Below are 14,500 nucleotides of genomic sequence, written 5' to 3'. Positions count from 1 at the left end.
GTCTCCCACGGCTGACCTTGCACGGCTGCTCATACCAGCTGAGGCAGAAAGGGTCCCCTTGTATCAGATAGAGACATGGTCGGTCCACCATGGACCAGGCCAGATTCAGCACCTGGCGTCACATGTGCCTGCCCAGTGCAAACTCCACCTGCAGCTTCTCCCTACAGGGCCCTGGTTCCTGTACTGCCTGGGGCTGGGTCCCCCTCTCCTTCCCTCCTGGGCCCACATACCTCAAGCCAGGGCCAGCAGACGTCTGCCAGGAGAAAGGACAGGGGAACTGGGGACCAGGGGACCCACCTGAGTGCTGGCTCTAGGCAGACTGGACCCTAAGGTTTAGCCCTGCCTCCTCCTGATTGCCACATCAGCTGACACCCCCACAGGGTGGGGCCTGGGGACCGAGAAACACACTAAGGGTGACCGTGCTTGCTCAGGAGCGGGTGACACAGCTGCTGCTGGTCCCAGGGGATCCCCACCCATGGAGGCCACACTCAGGGCTTCTGCTACCCTCTGCTTATCGGGCATGGCTGATGACCCCAGGGGCAAACGGCTTTCTCCTGTGCAGTGGGGCTCGCTGACCGTCACCATGAAGACCCCCAGAAATAACCCAAGTTGTCCCTCCAAGGTCAGTGGTAGGGGTGACCTGAGCGATCTGGCCCCTACCCCCTCCTGACCGTGGGCTGCAGCGGTTCTGACCGGGACCCCTCGAAGACGAAGAGATCCCTTGCAGCACCAGAGGTCACGGGGAGGAGAGGGACCCGTCAACCGTCTGAGAAGTGGGGAGTGCAGTGGGAGGGAAGCCACACATCTCCCACCGAGCAAGCAGACCAGCCAGCCCTGAGCTTTCCTGTCCCTTCTCAGGTGCCTACCCCACCCACCCTCAGCCTCCATAGCTGCCCCTTGCACACAGGCCATGGTCCCTCGTGCAGGACTCTGGGCAGGCCCCTGATGGCCATGGCCTCAATGTCCCTGTCTGGGTCAGGGGACCAGGAACTCACCAGGTCCCCACAACCTGCCACCTCACACTCTGACAAAATCTACTGAACGCACCTACTGTGGGACAGAATCGTGGGATTCGTACATGTGATGCTGACATCGCCGAGTCTGCTTAAAATGCACAGAGGCAGTGCAGGGAGGGCAGGAGACAGCCTTACAAACCCCAATTATGCTGAGAGCTCTGTTCTGGTTCCGGAAGGATCACTGACTTGGGAGGTAGGCTCTGACACCAGGTTATGATCACTCTCAGCCAGCCCAAGGCCTCTGGTTACCTAAAACCATCGTGAGCATTGGGGGGTGGGGTATGATTTGGGTCTGTGACATTCCAGGAACCACCGAACACCCCCTTGCCCTCGGGGCCGCTTTCTGAGCATGCAACCACCCTTCAGACTGACCGTGCACCCCCTGCCCCCTCCACCCACCCTGCCGGACCCATGCATGCTTCCAGGGGACCTGGGGAACCGCTCAGACTGAGCACGGTGGCCCCAGGACTGAACATGCCCCAACACCAACACTGGGAGTCTGAAACCCTCCCCCACACTTGCTGCCCAAAAAATTCCTATACTCCTTATTTCAGGGGAAAACACGTCCCACCCCTACACGCACACACCCAGACAATTTCTTCTTGGCCAGCTGGAGACTGGGCCAGCACAGGCAGCCCCGGCTTCATTCACAGCCTTCCATCTGCTCCAAGTTCTCGGAGGCTCAACAAAGTGAGCTGCACTTTGCCATTCACCCTGGACGCCGGAACAGTCTCACCACATTGTTCCCATTTCCAAGAGCTATCCTGTTGAGAGAAGAGCTGGACCAACTTACAGGAGATCTAAGGTCGCAAAGAGTGACCTTCACCTCCTTTTTTGATTAGAAGCCCACTTCCTGTGGGGCTCTTGAGAGCCTGTGGCCTCCCGCTGACAGAGCTCAGGGCACAGCACTCTCCTGGCCAGTGGGACGTGGGCCCGGCTCCTTCTGCTCCATCTCTGAACGGCAGCCCCACAGACTCTCCACACCACCTCTCTGCTCTTCAGCGGGGCCACAGGTCGGTTTTCAAGAACAGAGATGGACTCACAGAAAAAGACACCTTTGTATATTTTACTCTTCATTTCACTGCTGGAATTTTTACTGCATGCATAATTTAATTAAAAGTTAATTTTAATTAACAAATTACCAGAAGGAAAATAAAAATCCACCCCCAGAACCGGACAAGGGTCCAGGCTGGGGATGCTGGCTGCCTGAGAGGACCACAGTGAGGGTCACCAGCGTGGACCCGCTCCGGACCAGACTCACTCTCAGACTCGGGGCCAGTGCTGGGGAGGGGGGGGTGACTCCCCCAAAATTTAAAATATCACTTCCAAGTACTTTCACCATATCTTTTTGATATTTTTGATATCTTGCCCCAAATGTAAATTGTCTCCATGAAAAAGTAATTGCTCAGTACACACAGCTCCATCCCTACTTGCTCACTAGACCTGTCCATTTTCCTTCAAACACTTCTCTTGGCCTTTCTTTAAACAGGACACCTCTCACCCTTTCCAGACATTCAGTGGTCAGGGCCCCCCTGGCCTGGCTCTGTTGGTCTGTTCAGGGGGCTGGTCTGTCCCGGGGGGGGCTGGCCTGTCCTGCGGACGGGTCTGTCCTGGGGGGCTGGCCTGTCCAGAGGCTGTTCTGTCCAGGGGGGGCTGGTCTGTCTTGGGGGGCTGGTCTGCCCGGGGGGGGGGGCTGGTCTGTCTGGGGGTAGGCCTAGTCTGTCTGAGGGAGTTAGTCTGTCCTGGGGGCTGTCCTATCCAGGGGGGCTGTTATGTCCTGGGGGGCTGGTCTGTCCCGGGGGGGGGGGCGCTGGTCCTTCTGGGGGCACAGGTCTGTACGGGGGGGGGGGGGAATGTGCCCTGAGAGAGCAGCCTGGGTGTCACAGGGGCAGAGCTGCACCCCAAGGAGAGGGCACCCACCCTTCCCTGAAGACCCCCACGGCGAAAGAAGGACGGGGACCCATGCTTCACTGTGTCCTGGGCCCCCACTCCGACCCATTCACGAGGCCACACTGGATCGCGAGAGTTTATTGAGTTAAAGGCAGCGTCCTGACAACTGAGTGCCCCTCACACTGGGCACGTGCCTCACTGCTGTAGTCGGAGGCGCTTTCATCTGGAGTCATTTACTGCTACAGACACCCCGCCTCCTGTTTAAAAAGTAAACATTGCCAAAGCATCTTACAGCCCAAACTAAGCAGGACCCTCACCCAAACATTCAGGAGTTTTTGAGGAAAACTCAGGAGGAGGAAACAGCTCTGAAGAGCAGACGTCACTAGAGCTTTGGCACGGCCCGTGTGAACCCGCCCCAGAGCTGCCCCTCCGCCCCGCAGAGGGAGAGCCACACAGAAGCTGCTAGAACCCTCAGCCGCTGGGGGCCTGGGAGCTTGCCCAGGGCTGCTGGGCATGGCTGACATGCTCCTGTAAAACAGAGGGGGGAAGACACAGGGTGACCAGAGATGCCCATGCCTGGCCACAGCCCCCCACCTTGGAACATCACCCCAGGCCCGAGAGGAGTGTGGGGACACCTTCCTCACGTGTCCCCTCTCCTGACCAGCAGGCCATCTCCCTGTCCTGGAAGACGGACGTTGAAAGCTATACGCTGCAGGTGATGCAATTCCCAGAATCCAGAGGGAACGCCCCACAAGTGCAGCCATGCTCGGGGGATGGTCCCAGGCCCCTGGCTTTCCTGGGAGCACACAGGGACAACCTGCCCCCCACCACACCCCTAGGACTCGTGGGGACCTCTAGACTCTGGTGCCAGCACCCCTGAGCTCACTCTGGCCAGGGCCCAGCCGGCATGGACACAGGCTTGCCCCCTCGCTGCCAGTGGGGTCCACGCCAGCATCTCCCAAGAGGAGGCCAATGCAGAAATGAGGCATAGGGGGGCACAGGACACCTCTGGGCACCACTGCCAAGCTGAGGGCCAAGTCCTGAGTCCTGTGAGGCAGCTGCACTGAAGGTGACCCGGACAAGGCCAACTCCGACCAGATAAACAAGAGCACTTGTAATGTGCATCCTCGCAGCTTCCTTTCCACGTGCATTAGGCGCATACAAAACCCCAGCCACACCCTCTGTGCCCGGGCCCTGTCCTGAGTCACCCTCGCGTACATGCTGTCACCAGGGCGTCCACATTTGGGCCATTCTAAGACCAGGCTCTGTGCGCCAGGACCACGGGTTCTCCGGGTGCCATTGTTCACTCTTGCTCCCCAATCCCACCCATGCGAGGGTCGCCGAGAGCCGGGCTGCAGGCCCCGGGGGCCCCTGCACGCTGACACCTAGAGGGGGATTCCTGGTGCCCTCCATCCCGTAGCAGCCCTAAGTCTGTCTTTTCCTGGGTCTGTGAGCATATTCCAAGTTCCAGACAGGTGTTTTTTGAGAGGAAGGAAGAGAACACTTGCTTTTCCATCACCTGAAAAACAGCCGCCGTCCAGCCCTCGGGTATAAAGCCCACTTGCACTCGTCCTCAGGTATGAGCACAAACGTGGGCACTCAGGCCCCCACCGGCCCATCCCAGACCCACAGCCAAGACACCCTGTTGGGCCACGGTGCCTGCCTGCCCCAGACAGGGAGGACAGGCGGCCGGGCAGCGCCCACGGCAGGAGGCCACATGTCCGTGTCCTCCCTGCCACCTCAAAGGGCCTTGGCACTGGCAGGGTGCGCCACATGGGGGGCTGGCTTCTGGGGGTGCCGGGCGAAGGCATAGGCCTGTCCCAGGATGGCCAGGTCCACCAGCACCTGCAGCAGGCCACACACGGAGAACTGCAGGGGGGCGCCATTCAGCAGGAAGTAGGCCGTCTTGAAGGTGTCACCGCTGGTCCACATGAGCACCATCTTGATGCTGCGGAGACACAAGCCAGGGGTCAGGGGCCACCCGGGCCGCCACCTGTCCCCCCCCATCCCTCCCGTCCTCACTGTGAGGCCACGGCGTGCACAGCCCCAGGGACAGGAAGGCCCTGCAGCTGTCCGGGCGGGGAAGCCGACACAGTGCTTTCCGTCCCTCCTGGCTGCAGGCCTGTCTGTGCCCCTCAGGAGACGCGCTGTGGCCTCAGACGGGAGAGGGAAGACCACCCCTCCCCACACGGCATCCCAGGGCCCACCAGGAAGGTGAGGGCTGCCGGAGAGCACCACTAGGCTGCAGAGACGGGCAGCCTGGGCGGGAGGGGAGGTCTTCTCACCCAGAGCTTTCCCTCCTGGCCGGGGAGCCCCCATCTGCACCCAGGGGTGCCGAGGACAAAACCAGAGGCTGCCAGCAGAAGCAGAGCGAACCCCTGCTCTCGGGAAGCCCTGCCTGGCCAGAACCCCCTCCCTCAAAAGATAACTGGAGGGCGATTCCATTTCTGGTCCCTGATGCCAACCCCCCTTCAAACGTTTCGGATCAGTCCGCAGGGGGGCAGGGATCCTCGTGGGTGACGAGGGAACTGTCACTCACTGCCCACGTCCCCCACACACGTCTCTGCGCACAGCTTCAAGTGCCCTGGCTTCCCAAGTCATGGGCACAAGCACCACTGTTTTCCTGCACAAGTATATTTAAATCAGACCCATTTCCATCAGCAGCCTGAACCTCTTACAGCTAATTAAACCAGACCACAGAGTTTGAGAGGGGGGCTGTTGCCAGGCGGCAGGAAGAGGGGTGAAGATCCCCAAGCAGACAGGATGCACGTCAGAGCTGCCAACACCAGGCCAAGGGCCAGGCAGGCACTGAGCTCCCAGAGGGAGACAGCCCTCCACCCCTGGGCATTCTGACCACCTCTGAGCCCCAGGCTGGTTTTCATTCCTAAAACCAGGGTGAGGAGCCCCGTCTCCCGTACTCCCAGCCCAAGGACATAGCTCTGCGTCCCCTCCTCTGCCCAGTGAGAAGTCCAACCAGCCACACAGAACGTAGACGGGGAGGGGAGAGCCCTCCTGACCTTACACACACACGGCTGCTTGAGGCTTCTCTGGGATGGTCACTGGGAAAATGGCCAAGGCCTGCCGGGCCCCAAGCAGCTTCTCTGCAGACAGGCACTCTACATCCAAAATCGCCCACGGATACATCATATTTGGCCTGTAATATTGGCTCACGTCGTATTCCAAAGTTTTTGTTTTGAGGGAGCTGATAACTAATTCTGCATTTTAAAAATCCACATTATATATCATAGATCCTCTTTTTCTGGCTGCTTTCAACATTTGACTTTGGTTCTTAGCAGACTGTGATGTGATATATGTTTGGGATTTGCTGAACTTCTCAAATCTGTAAGTTTATCTAACATCAAATTTGGAAAGTTTTCAGACATTCCTTCAACTATTTTTGTCTGCTCCACAACCTTCTCTCCTCTAGACTCAGACAACATCAATGTTAGATTTTTTGGGACTTTCCCTGAGTCTATTTTTCCCCCCTGGTTTTTCTCTGTTGTTGAGAATGTTATTTTTATTGATCTGTCTTCAAGTTCACAGACTCATTCCCGGGCCATCTGCATTCCACTACTGAACTCACAAAGTACATTTTTATTTGGCTTACTGTGATTTTTAATTTAAAATGTTCTGTTTGGTTCTTTTTTATAGCTTCCATTTCTTTGCTGAGATGTCCCATTTTCCATTCATTTCAAGAGTGTTTGCTCTTCTCTCTGGACCAGTTTCCCAGTGACCGTTCCCAAGCCATTTCCGACCAATCCCCTTGGTTGATTGTGTTGCCTACTGGTTGTCTTCTCCTTGGAAAGCTGTTGAGATGTTCCTGATGCTTCCTATGCTGAGTAATTTTGGTTTGTATCCTGGACATTTTTAACATTATATAATGAGACTCCAAGTCTTATTAAATCCTATGGAGATTGTCAGGTTTTCTGTTCTAACAGGCAACTGGCATGGTCAAGTTCAAGCTGCAGGTGGGCTGCAATTCAATTCAGCTCCATTTTCAAAGCCCCTGCAGTGCCATCTGGGTCTGTGCTTTGTGGGCAGCACTCAGTGGCTGGTCTGGGACGTGGGCAGTGGTCTACCCCACGATTCAGTTCTCAACGCCTTTCGGATGTAGGTTAGGGCCAAATCCATGCATGTATAGCTTGGTGGTGAGCCCAGGAGTTCACATACAACTGCACAGGATCCCTGTCCCAAGATGCGACCACTCCTCCATCTCCCTGACTCTGTGCCTCGAGGACACTCTTCTCCCATGTCCTCTGGCTAGAAAGCCAGCGCTTAAGTCTCGTGGCCCTGCTGTGCACCTCCCATGGCTGATCTGCCTCCAGGTGCATGAGGTGGGAAGATAGAGGGAAAGAGCCATGGGATTCCCCTCCGCTCTCAGGATCTTCTTCCGCTGCTGCCCCAGGGCTGCCTCCAGCTTTGAAGACCGCCGCTTCTGGACTGGGGCCTGCCTGGGGCCCCGGGGTAAGAGCAAGGCCAAAACACCAGCAGCCCCGGTTCTTGCTCACCCTTTCCCACACTCAGAGCACAGAGGCTCCACTGGGAGCACTTCCTGCCCGGCCCAGGGCAAGTCCTGAGCTCCAGGCTGTGCTGAACTCCAGGCTGGCAAATATGGAAGGGAGAACAGAGCGGCCCATGCCAGTCACTCATGGGGTTTCCTTCCCCCACCCTGCCCACTCCCACTGACCGCCGGAGTCCCCAGAGCTGCTCCGCGCCTTCTGTCCAGGCTCTCAGCTGCACTCAAGGGGAGAGATGGGCTAACCTCCGGTAGCCCCATGCAAAAGATCTGAGACTGGTGGTTCAGGTCGGTGTTCCGCCACTGGCCACGTTCCCCGACTGGTCCCTGTAGACAACTGGCCTGGTCCACCCCGGACGAGGTGGCCGAGGAGCAGGAGGAACGGTGCCTGCTGCCGGGACGGTTCCCACACCCTGCACTTCCCAAGCTGTGCCTCTAGCTCAGTCCGGATGGTCCTGGTCTGGAGCACCAGCTGGGGATCTCGGTGTGCGACAGAAGGGCCCTCCAGGGGGCTGGAGCGGCAGGTGGAGCACCAGGAGCTCAGCCAACTGCACACTTAGCACTGGTGGGGACAGCGGAGGTGAGGACACACCGGAGCGACGAGCGGAGGGAGGGAAGCAGGTCAACCACGGGACAGAGCTGAGTCCCGCAGGCCTGGGCTGGGCCCACCAGGAGGCTGCAGGCACCTGGCCGACCAGAGCTGAGATGTACCGTCTGAACTGCACCAAGGAGGGGCCGGCCTGCCCGGGCGGGGCTGCTCTCAGCTCCCACGCTCACACCCCTGCGCTTTTCCAAGGAAAACCCACACCCACAGAGCAAGCATTTCAAGGAGAACCTCCAAGAGCAACCCATGTTTCTGCAAAAGGCCATGAGGACAAGGAGAGAAGCAACAGGGCTCAGCAAAGGAGTCCAGTTCCTTATTCCAGAATTAAGAGCTCAAGGCACAGTCTTCCCCAGAAATAGCCACACTTTAGTAGGAGACGGAAAGACCTCCCTCAAAGCACAATAAAACCTAACGAGCCACAGAGATGGTTCTAGGCCAAGCAGCAGGGTCCGTCAGGGGGCCTGGCTGGAACCTTCTCAAGTGGACCTGCTCCCCAGGGAGCAGCCGGGCCTAGAGTGACACCAGCCTGGAAAGGCTCCTCAGGACTGGGCCGCTCCTGGGGTGAGGGAGCTCCCGGCCCCCTTGAGATGGCCACCTTGCAGGGAGCTGGCCCCTCCATTCACTGGTGGCCCCAAGCGAGGCGGGACTCCACACAAAGGATCGCAGCACGCTCCCTGTGGGGCAGGCAGAAGGTGCAGCTGGAGCCAGGCCCAGGACCCCCGCCCGGTGCCCCGTCAGAGCCCCGTCAGAGCCCCCGGGCCCTGAACACACAGGTGCACTTTCTACCCCCGCCAGTGGAGATGTGAGGTCACTGTTCCGGGGGGGGCTCTGACTGATGTAAGGACCATTCTTAGCTGCACAGATGCCTCACCCAGCCGTGGCCCTTGGGCCAGCATGGCTCGGGGTCAGGAATGCGACAGCCTTATTGAGGCCCCACACCAGCCGCCTCAGTGGGGGGCTCAGGGTGGGGCAGGGGCACCAGTCAGGTCAAATACTATTCAGGTATTTGGACAAGCACCGCCCTGAGTGGTCTGCTCATCAGGAAGGAACACCCTTGTGCAGGGAACAAGGGCTCTGGATGGAGAAGCTCACACTGTCACCCCAAGACCCTGAGATGCCCTGACCCCACGCCTCCCAGGACCTTCAATGAGCTGTGAATTCCCATCACCCACAACAACTATGGGAGGAAGGGACGAGCCCCAGAAGTTGGGCTATCACCCTACAACGTGCCAGGGATGTATGTCCTGGAGACCCCCTTCCTTGGATGGAGGAAACTCAACCAGCCCAGAGCTCCAACAATGCAGGAAGCCCAGACTGTCACTTCCCAGGCCCCAGGCCGCGTCCTTCCTGCTCAGGCTGGTAGCCTAGGAGCTGGATTCCTCTGCCCATCACCAACTCCAGCTGCTGCCTCCTGCACCTGACCGCCCCCGCCCCCTTCTACTATTTTAATCCAGGCTCCTATTACCTCATTCTTGGCTCCTGCATTTTTCCTCCCAAACTATTCCTAAAATTCCTCTCACCTCATCCTTGCCCTGTCCAGCAGTCCAGAAAGCCTCTTCCCAGTTGGTGCCCAAGAGGTGATGGCTAGACTTCCTTGCCTGCCCAGGTTCTTCCAGAGCCCAACTCAGGCATGCCAACTCCTATGGCCTCCCCAGCCCTCCCCTCACTCCCACCCCCCAGCCTAGACCCAGACCTTCCCCTTTCCACCTTTCAAAAGCTCTCCTGTAATTCCAAATCCATCCAAAACACATCCCAAAGGAGTAGGTTTTTGTGACCTTGGGTTAGACAGTGGTTTCTTGGGTATGACAACAAAAGCATAAGCAACACCCACCCACCCACCCACAAATACATTAGACTTCAGCAAATTTAAAATCTTTTGTGCTGAAAACGAAAGTGAAAAGACAACCCACCAGATGGGAGAAAAAAACTGAAAATCATATGCCTGATAAGGTTCTAGTATCCACTGCATATAAGGAACTCTATAACTCAGTAATAAAAAGACAAACAACCACATTTAAAAATGGGCAGAGGACTGGCCAAAGAAGATACACAGATGGCCAAAAAGCACATGACAAGATGCTCAACATCATTAGTCATCAGGGAAATGCAAATCAAAACCACACTGAGATCCCAGGTGACACCCACTAGGATGGCTAGAATCAAAAGGCCACATAGTAACAAGTGTTGGTGAAGATGCGTAAGGATCAGAACCCTCACACGCCACTGTAGACACAGCATGGCAGCTCCTCAAATAATTAAACACAGATCTACCATCTGACTCAACAATTCCACTGCCGGTCTATTCCAAGAGAAATGAAAACAAATGTCCACAAAGAAACTTGTACATGAATTTCAAAGCAGCATTATTTGTAATAGCCAAAAAGATGTTGAACAACCCAAATGTCCACTGACTGAAGAACAAATTTGGTATATCCATACAGTGAAATATTATGGTCCAGCCTCAGGAGTGGAGCACGGATATGTTGTACATGGAGGAGCCTGGGAATGCTGTCAGGTTTTACATGACTCCATTTATGTGAAGTGTCCTTAGAGACAGCAGATCAGCGGCTGCCGAGGGCAGGAGGTGAAGGAGGTCGGGAGCGAATGAGGAGTGATTACCAGCAGGTACAAGGTTCCTTTTTGGGGTGATGAAAATGTTCTAACATTAGACAGTGGTGGTGGTTGCACAACTCTGTGGATAGACTAAAATCCCTCCAACTGTATACTTGAGATGGGTAATGGAACCCCTCTAGCTCCCATGCCTTCTCCAGGTGCACCCATCTCCCCAAATCTGCACGTCTTCACCACCTGAAGCTCTCTGAAGAGATCATCTGAATTACCACATAGATGTTTCTTATAAATCATTATATTGCAATTTATATATCAAATTTTGCTGATCCATTCATCCATCAATGGACACTTGAGTTGCTCCCACATTTTAGCTGTTGTGAATAGTGCAGCTAGAATGTGTGCGTACAAGTATCTCAGGACCCTGCTTTCAACCCTTCCAGGCAGATACCCATAAGTAGAACTGCTGGATCATATGGTGATTCTATTTTTTATTTTTTAAGGAACCTCCATACTGTTTTCCACAGGGGCTGCACCGGTGTGCACTCCCACCAACAGTGTGTGAAGGTGCCTTTCTCCACACCCTCGCCAACACTTGCTGGTTTTCTTTTTCTGAGAGCAGCTGTCCTACTCAGTATGAGGTGGGACCTCAGTGTAGTTTGATTTGCATTTCCCTGATGATTAGGGAAGCCGAGCATCTTTTCTTGTGCTTATTGGCCACTTATACATCTGCCTTGGAAAAATATTTTTCCAGTCTTTTGTTCATTTTTAATTGGGTTGTTTGTTTTTTTGTCATTGAGTTTTAGAAGCCCTTTCTATAGTCTTTTTTTTTTTTTAATTTATTTATTTATTTGACACAGAGAGAGAGCATGAGCAGGGGCAAAGGCAGAGAGAGAGGCAGGCTCCCCGCCGAGCAGGGAGCCTGATGCGGGGTTCGATCCCAGGACCCTGGGATCATGACCCGAGCCGAACTACAGTCTTAATATTAATCCCTAATTGGATAGATGATTTGCACATATTTTCTCCCATTCTATAGGTTGCCTTTTTACTCTGTGGATAGTCTTTTGATGCATAAAACTTTTTGATTTTATAAAGTCTAATTTGCCTTTTTGTTTTTTCCTGTGCCTTTGGTGTCACATCCAAGAAATCACTGCCAAATCCAATGTCATGATGCTTTTCTCCTATGTTTTCTTCTAAGGTTTTAGGTGTCACATTTAAGTCTTTCATCCATTTTGAGTTAATTTTTATATATGGTGCCAGGTAAGGGTCTAACTTCATTCTTTTGCATGCGGATATCCCATTTCCCCAGAACCATTTGTTGAGAAGACTGTCCTTTCTCCATTGAATGATCTTGGCACTCTTGCTGAAAATCATTTAACCATATATGTAAGGGTTATTTCTGGGCTCTCTGCTCTATTCCAGTGGTCTATTTGTCTTTATGCCAATAACACACTGTCTTGATTACTGTACCTTTGCAGTTATTTTTGAAATCTGAAAGTGTGAGTCCTCTAGTATTGTTCTTGAGATTGTTTTGACTTTCTGGGGTCCCTCAATATTCCATATGAATTTTAGGACTGGTTTTTCTATTTCTGCAAAAAAAACCAGAAGGATTTTGACAGGGATTCCACTAAATCTGAGATTGCTTTGGGTAGTATTGACATTTTAACAATACTGAGTCTTTCAGTCCATGAACATGGGGTGTCTTCCCATTTACTTATGTCTTCAATTTCTTTCACCAGTGTTTTGTAGTTTTCATTGTATAAGTCTTTTACCTCCTTGGTTAATTACTAAGTATTTATGCTTTTCATATTATCATAAATAGAACTGTTTTTGTAATTTCCTGAGTGCCCTGCAACCTGCTCTTGGTCGCATTGGGGGATTAAGCTGTTGTGTCATTTCCTACATTAAGAAGCTTGAATCTTGGGGTGCCTGGGGTGGCTTAGTCGGTTGAGCATCCAACTCTTGATTTAGGTTCAGGTCATATTCTCAGAGTCGTGGGATTGAGCCCCGTGTCGGGCTCTGTGCTCAGTGGGGCATCTGCTTGAGATTCTCTCTCTCCTTCTCCCTCTGCCCCTCCCCTCCTACTCTCTCTCTAAATAAATAAATAAATCTTTAAAAAAAGAAGCAGCAGCTTGAATCTCTGCCTTCTAGAGATGTCTGTGAACTCAGCTTCCTGTCCATGGATCATAGCCTCCAGCCATAGGCAGCAGTAGTCTCTACTCTGGCCTGCCTCTGACCCATTGACAGTCCTTTCCCATCACAAAAGCTTGGACTTGGAAAATTGAGACCATGTGGGATTCAGCTGCCAGGTTTTCCCCTGTATGCTGGATATACTAAGAGCTGCCTACAGGATCTAACCAGTAAACGGTGACAGCCCAGGTGCAGCCAAACACACAGGTGGGCTTGGAAGCAGCAGGTACCAGAGCAATGTGAGCCCACTGTGAGCATGCTGTGGCCACAAATCATGTGGTTAGCCTCAGTGAGTCTGCAGGTGCCAAGGGTCCCCAAGGAGGGGATACCCTGCCCCAGCCACTGGACAGGCCCCCCACAGCACATTCAGATCTGAAGGTGCACACTAGTCTTCTTCTGTCATGCTTCACTTGAATAGACCCATCCAGGGAGAATTGGGTAAGGAAGGGGCTATAAGCCGTATCACAGGAGGGACGGCCAGTGGACCTGAGGGGGATCAGCACAGAGAAGAGGCCCCCAGGGAGGTGGGGTCATGATGCTGCCTTCACACACACAGGACCATCCTGGGAGGGGCTGAGGGTCTGCATGGATCTCAGGGAAGAAGGCATGAGAGGTTCAGCTACTACCATGGAGCCTTTAACAGAGCCCTGCGCAGGTGTACTCACACGTGGGGAGGAAGCTCCCCATCACAGGAAGCAAGCAAGTGCTAGAGAACACCTGGCAGGAATGACAAAGATTTTGAGCAATCCCACCCAAGGGGACCCCTGGAATTCCAGTGGACACCCTGTTCCAATGCCACAGGTGACTGTCATGGGGCCAGGACAGGACGTGGAGGGCTCCACCCAAGGCCTTTGAGACCCGTTCCATACTGGCCTCCTGTGACTTGGAGGACATCTGAAGACATGGATGGCAACAGCACATTAGCTCTGCTGTGACACACAGCTACCACCCAGAGGTAATCCCATGACATAGCCTCTACCACTGCTCGCCAGGGCCACCTCTTCACACGTCTACGCTCTGTGGGCAGAGCCTTCTCCCTTCTTATCCCCTCTCCTATGCTCGGCACATCCCTCCCACTACGATGCTTCAGGTTCGTCCTGAAAGACCCCGTACCGTGTATCTGCTTCACAAGACGGTCTCAGCATCCCCTTACCTGTTCCATGCTAACACATCTGCTCATGCATCAACACATCTGCTCTTTCCCTGGCAGTTCTGCAAATGTAACTAAAAATACAGCAGCCAGGTTTGTACACATTTGATTTTTACCAAACACGTGGGCACACTGGTACCCACAGGTATGGGGAGAGCAACACGTGCTGCCTACCTCATCCCCTCAGTGGACTGGTGGAGGTAGTTGCGGTAGAGCTGGGGAATACCCAGCGTGGCCTCGGTCAGCACAGCCAGGAAGCCCAGGGTCTCCACAAACAGGACTGAGTCGATGGACAGGTATGTGACGTAGCCCGCCACGCCCGTGAAGGCCAGGACACACTGCACGTAGTCCCCAAAGCTGCTCCAGTGCCAGAAGTGGTGAGGGTCAAAGTCTAGGGCGAGAGGGAGAGAGAAATGTAAACTAGGCATACAGGTCAAGGTCATCATGAGGAGAGAGGATGTGAACTGAGGTGAGGGTCAGCATGAGGAGAGATGAAAACTGAGTTAGAAAGTCAAGGTCGGGGGGCGCCTGGGTGGCTCAGTCGTTAAGTGTCTGCCTTCGGCTCA

The 14,500-nt window shown here is 54.3% G+C and overlaps 1 protein-coding gene across 3 annotated transcripts in view; it reads right to left on the bottom strand.

Annotated features, from left to right (window-relative positions):
* Window positions 1–3,028: 3,028 nt before the first annotated feature.
* The window catches only part of SLC66A2 (solute carrier family 66 member 2), a 54,121-nt gene continuing 42,649 nt past the window's right edge, over window positions 3,029–14,500 (bottom strand). For 2 of the 3 annotated variants that reach the window (XM_034996044.1, XM_034996045.1), the window contains 2 exons: window positions 14,109–14,325; window positions 3,029–4,854 (listed from right to left, as the gene is read on the bottom strand). In XM_034996044.1, the coding sequence (XP_034851935.1) occupies window positions 4,647–4,854; window positions 14,109–14,325 (425 nt within the window). In that variant the 3' untranslated portion in view covers window positions 3,029–4,646. Of the gene's footprint in view, window positions 4,855–13,937; window positions 14,009–14,108; window positions 14,326–14,500 lie in introns of all 3 variants that reach the window. The other variant, XM_034996046.1, reaches the window with a different exon arrangement.

Source organism: Mirounga leonina, unplaced genomic scaffold, assembly GCF_011800145.1.
Source record: "Mirounga leonina isolate KUSES-001 unplaced genomic scaffold, KU_Mleo_1.0 Mir_93, whole genome shotgun sequence".
NCBI lineage: Eukaryota > Metazoa > Chordata > Mammalia > Carnivora > Phocidae > Mirounga > Mirounga leonina.
The sequence above is the reverse complement of the archived record's forward strand: the minus strand, read 5'-3'. Positions and strand labels throughout refer to the sequence as shown.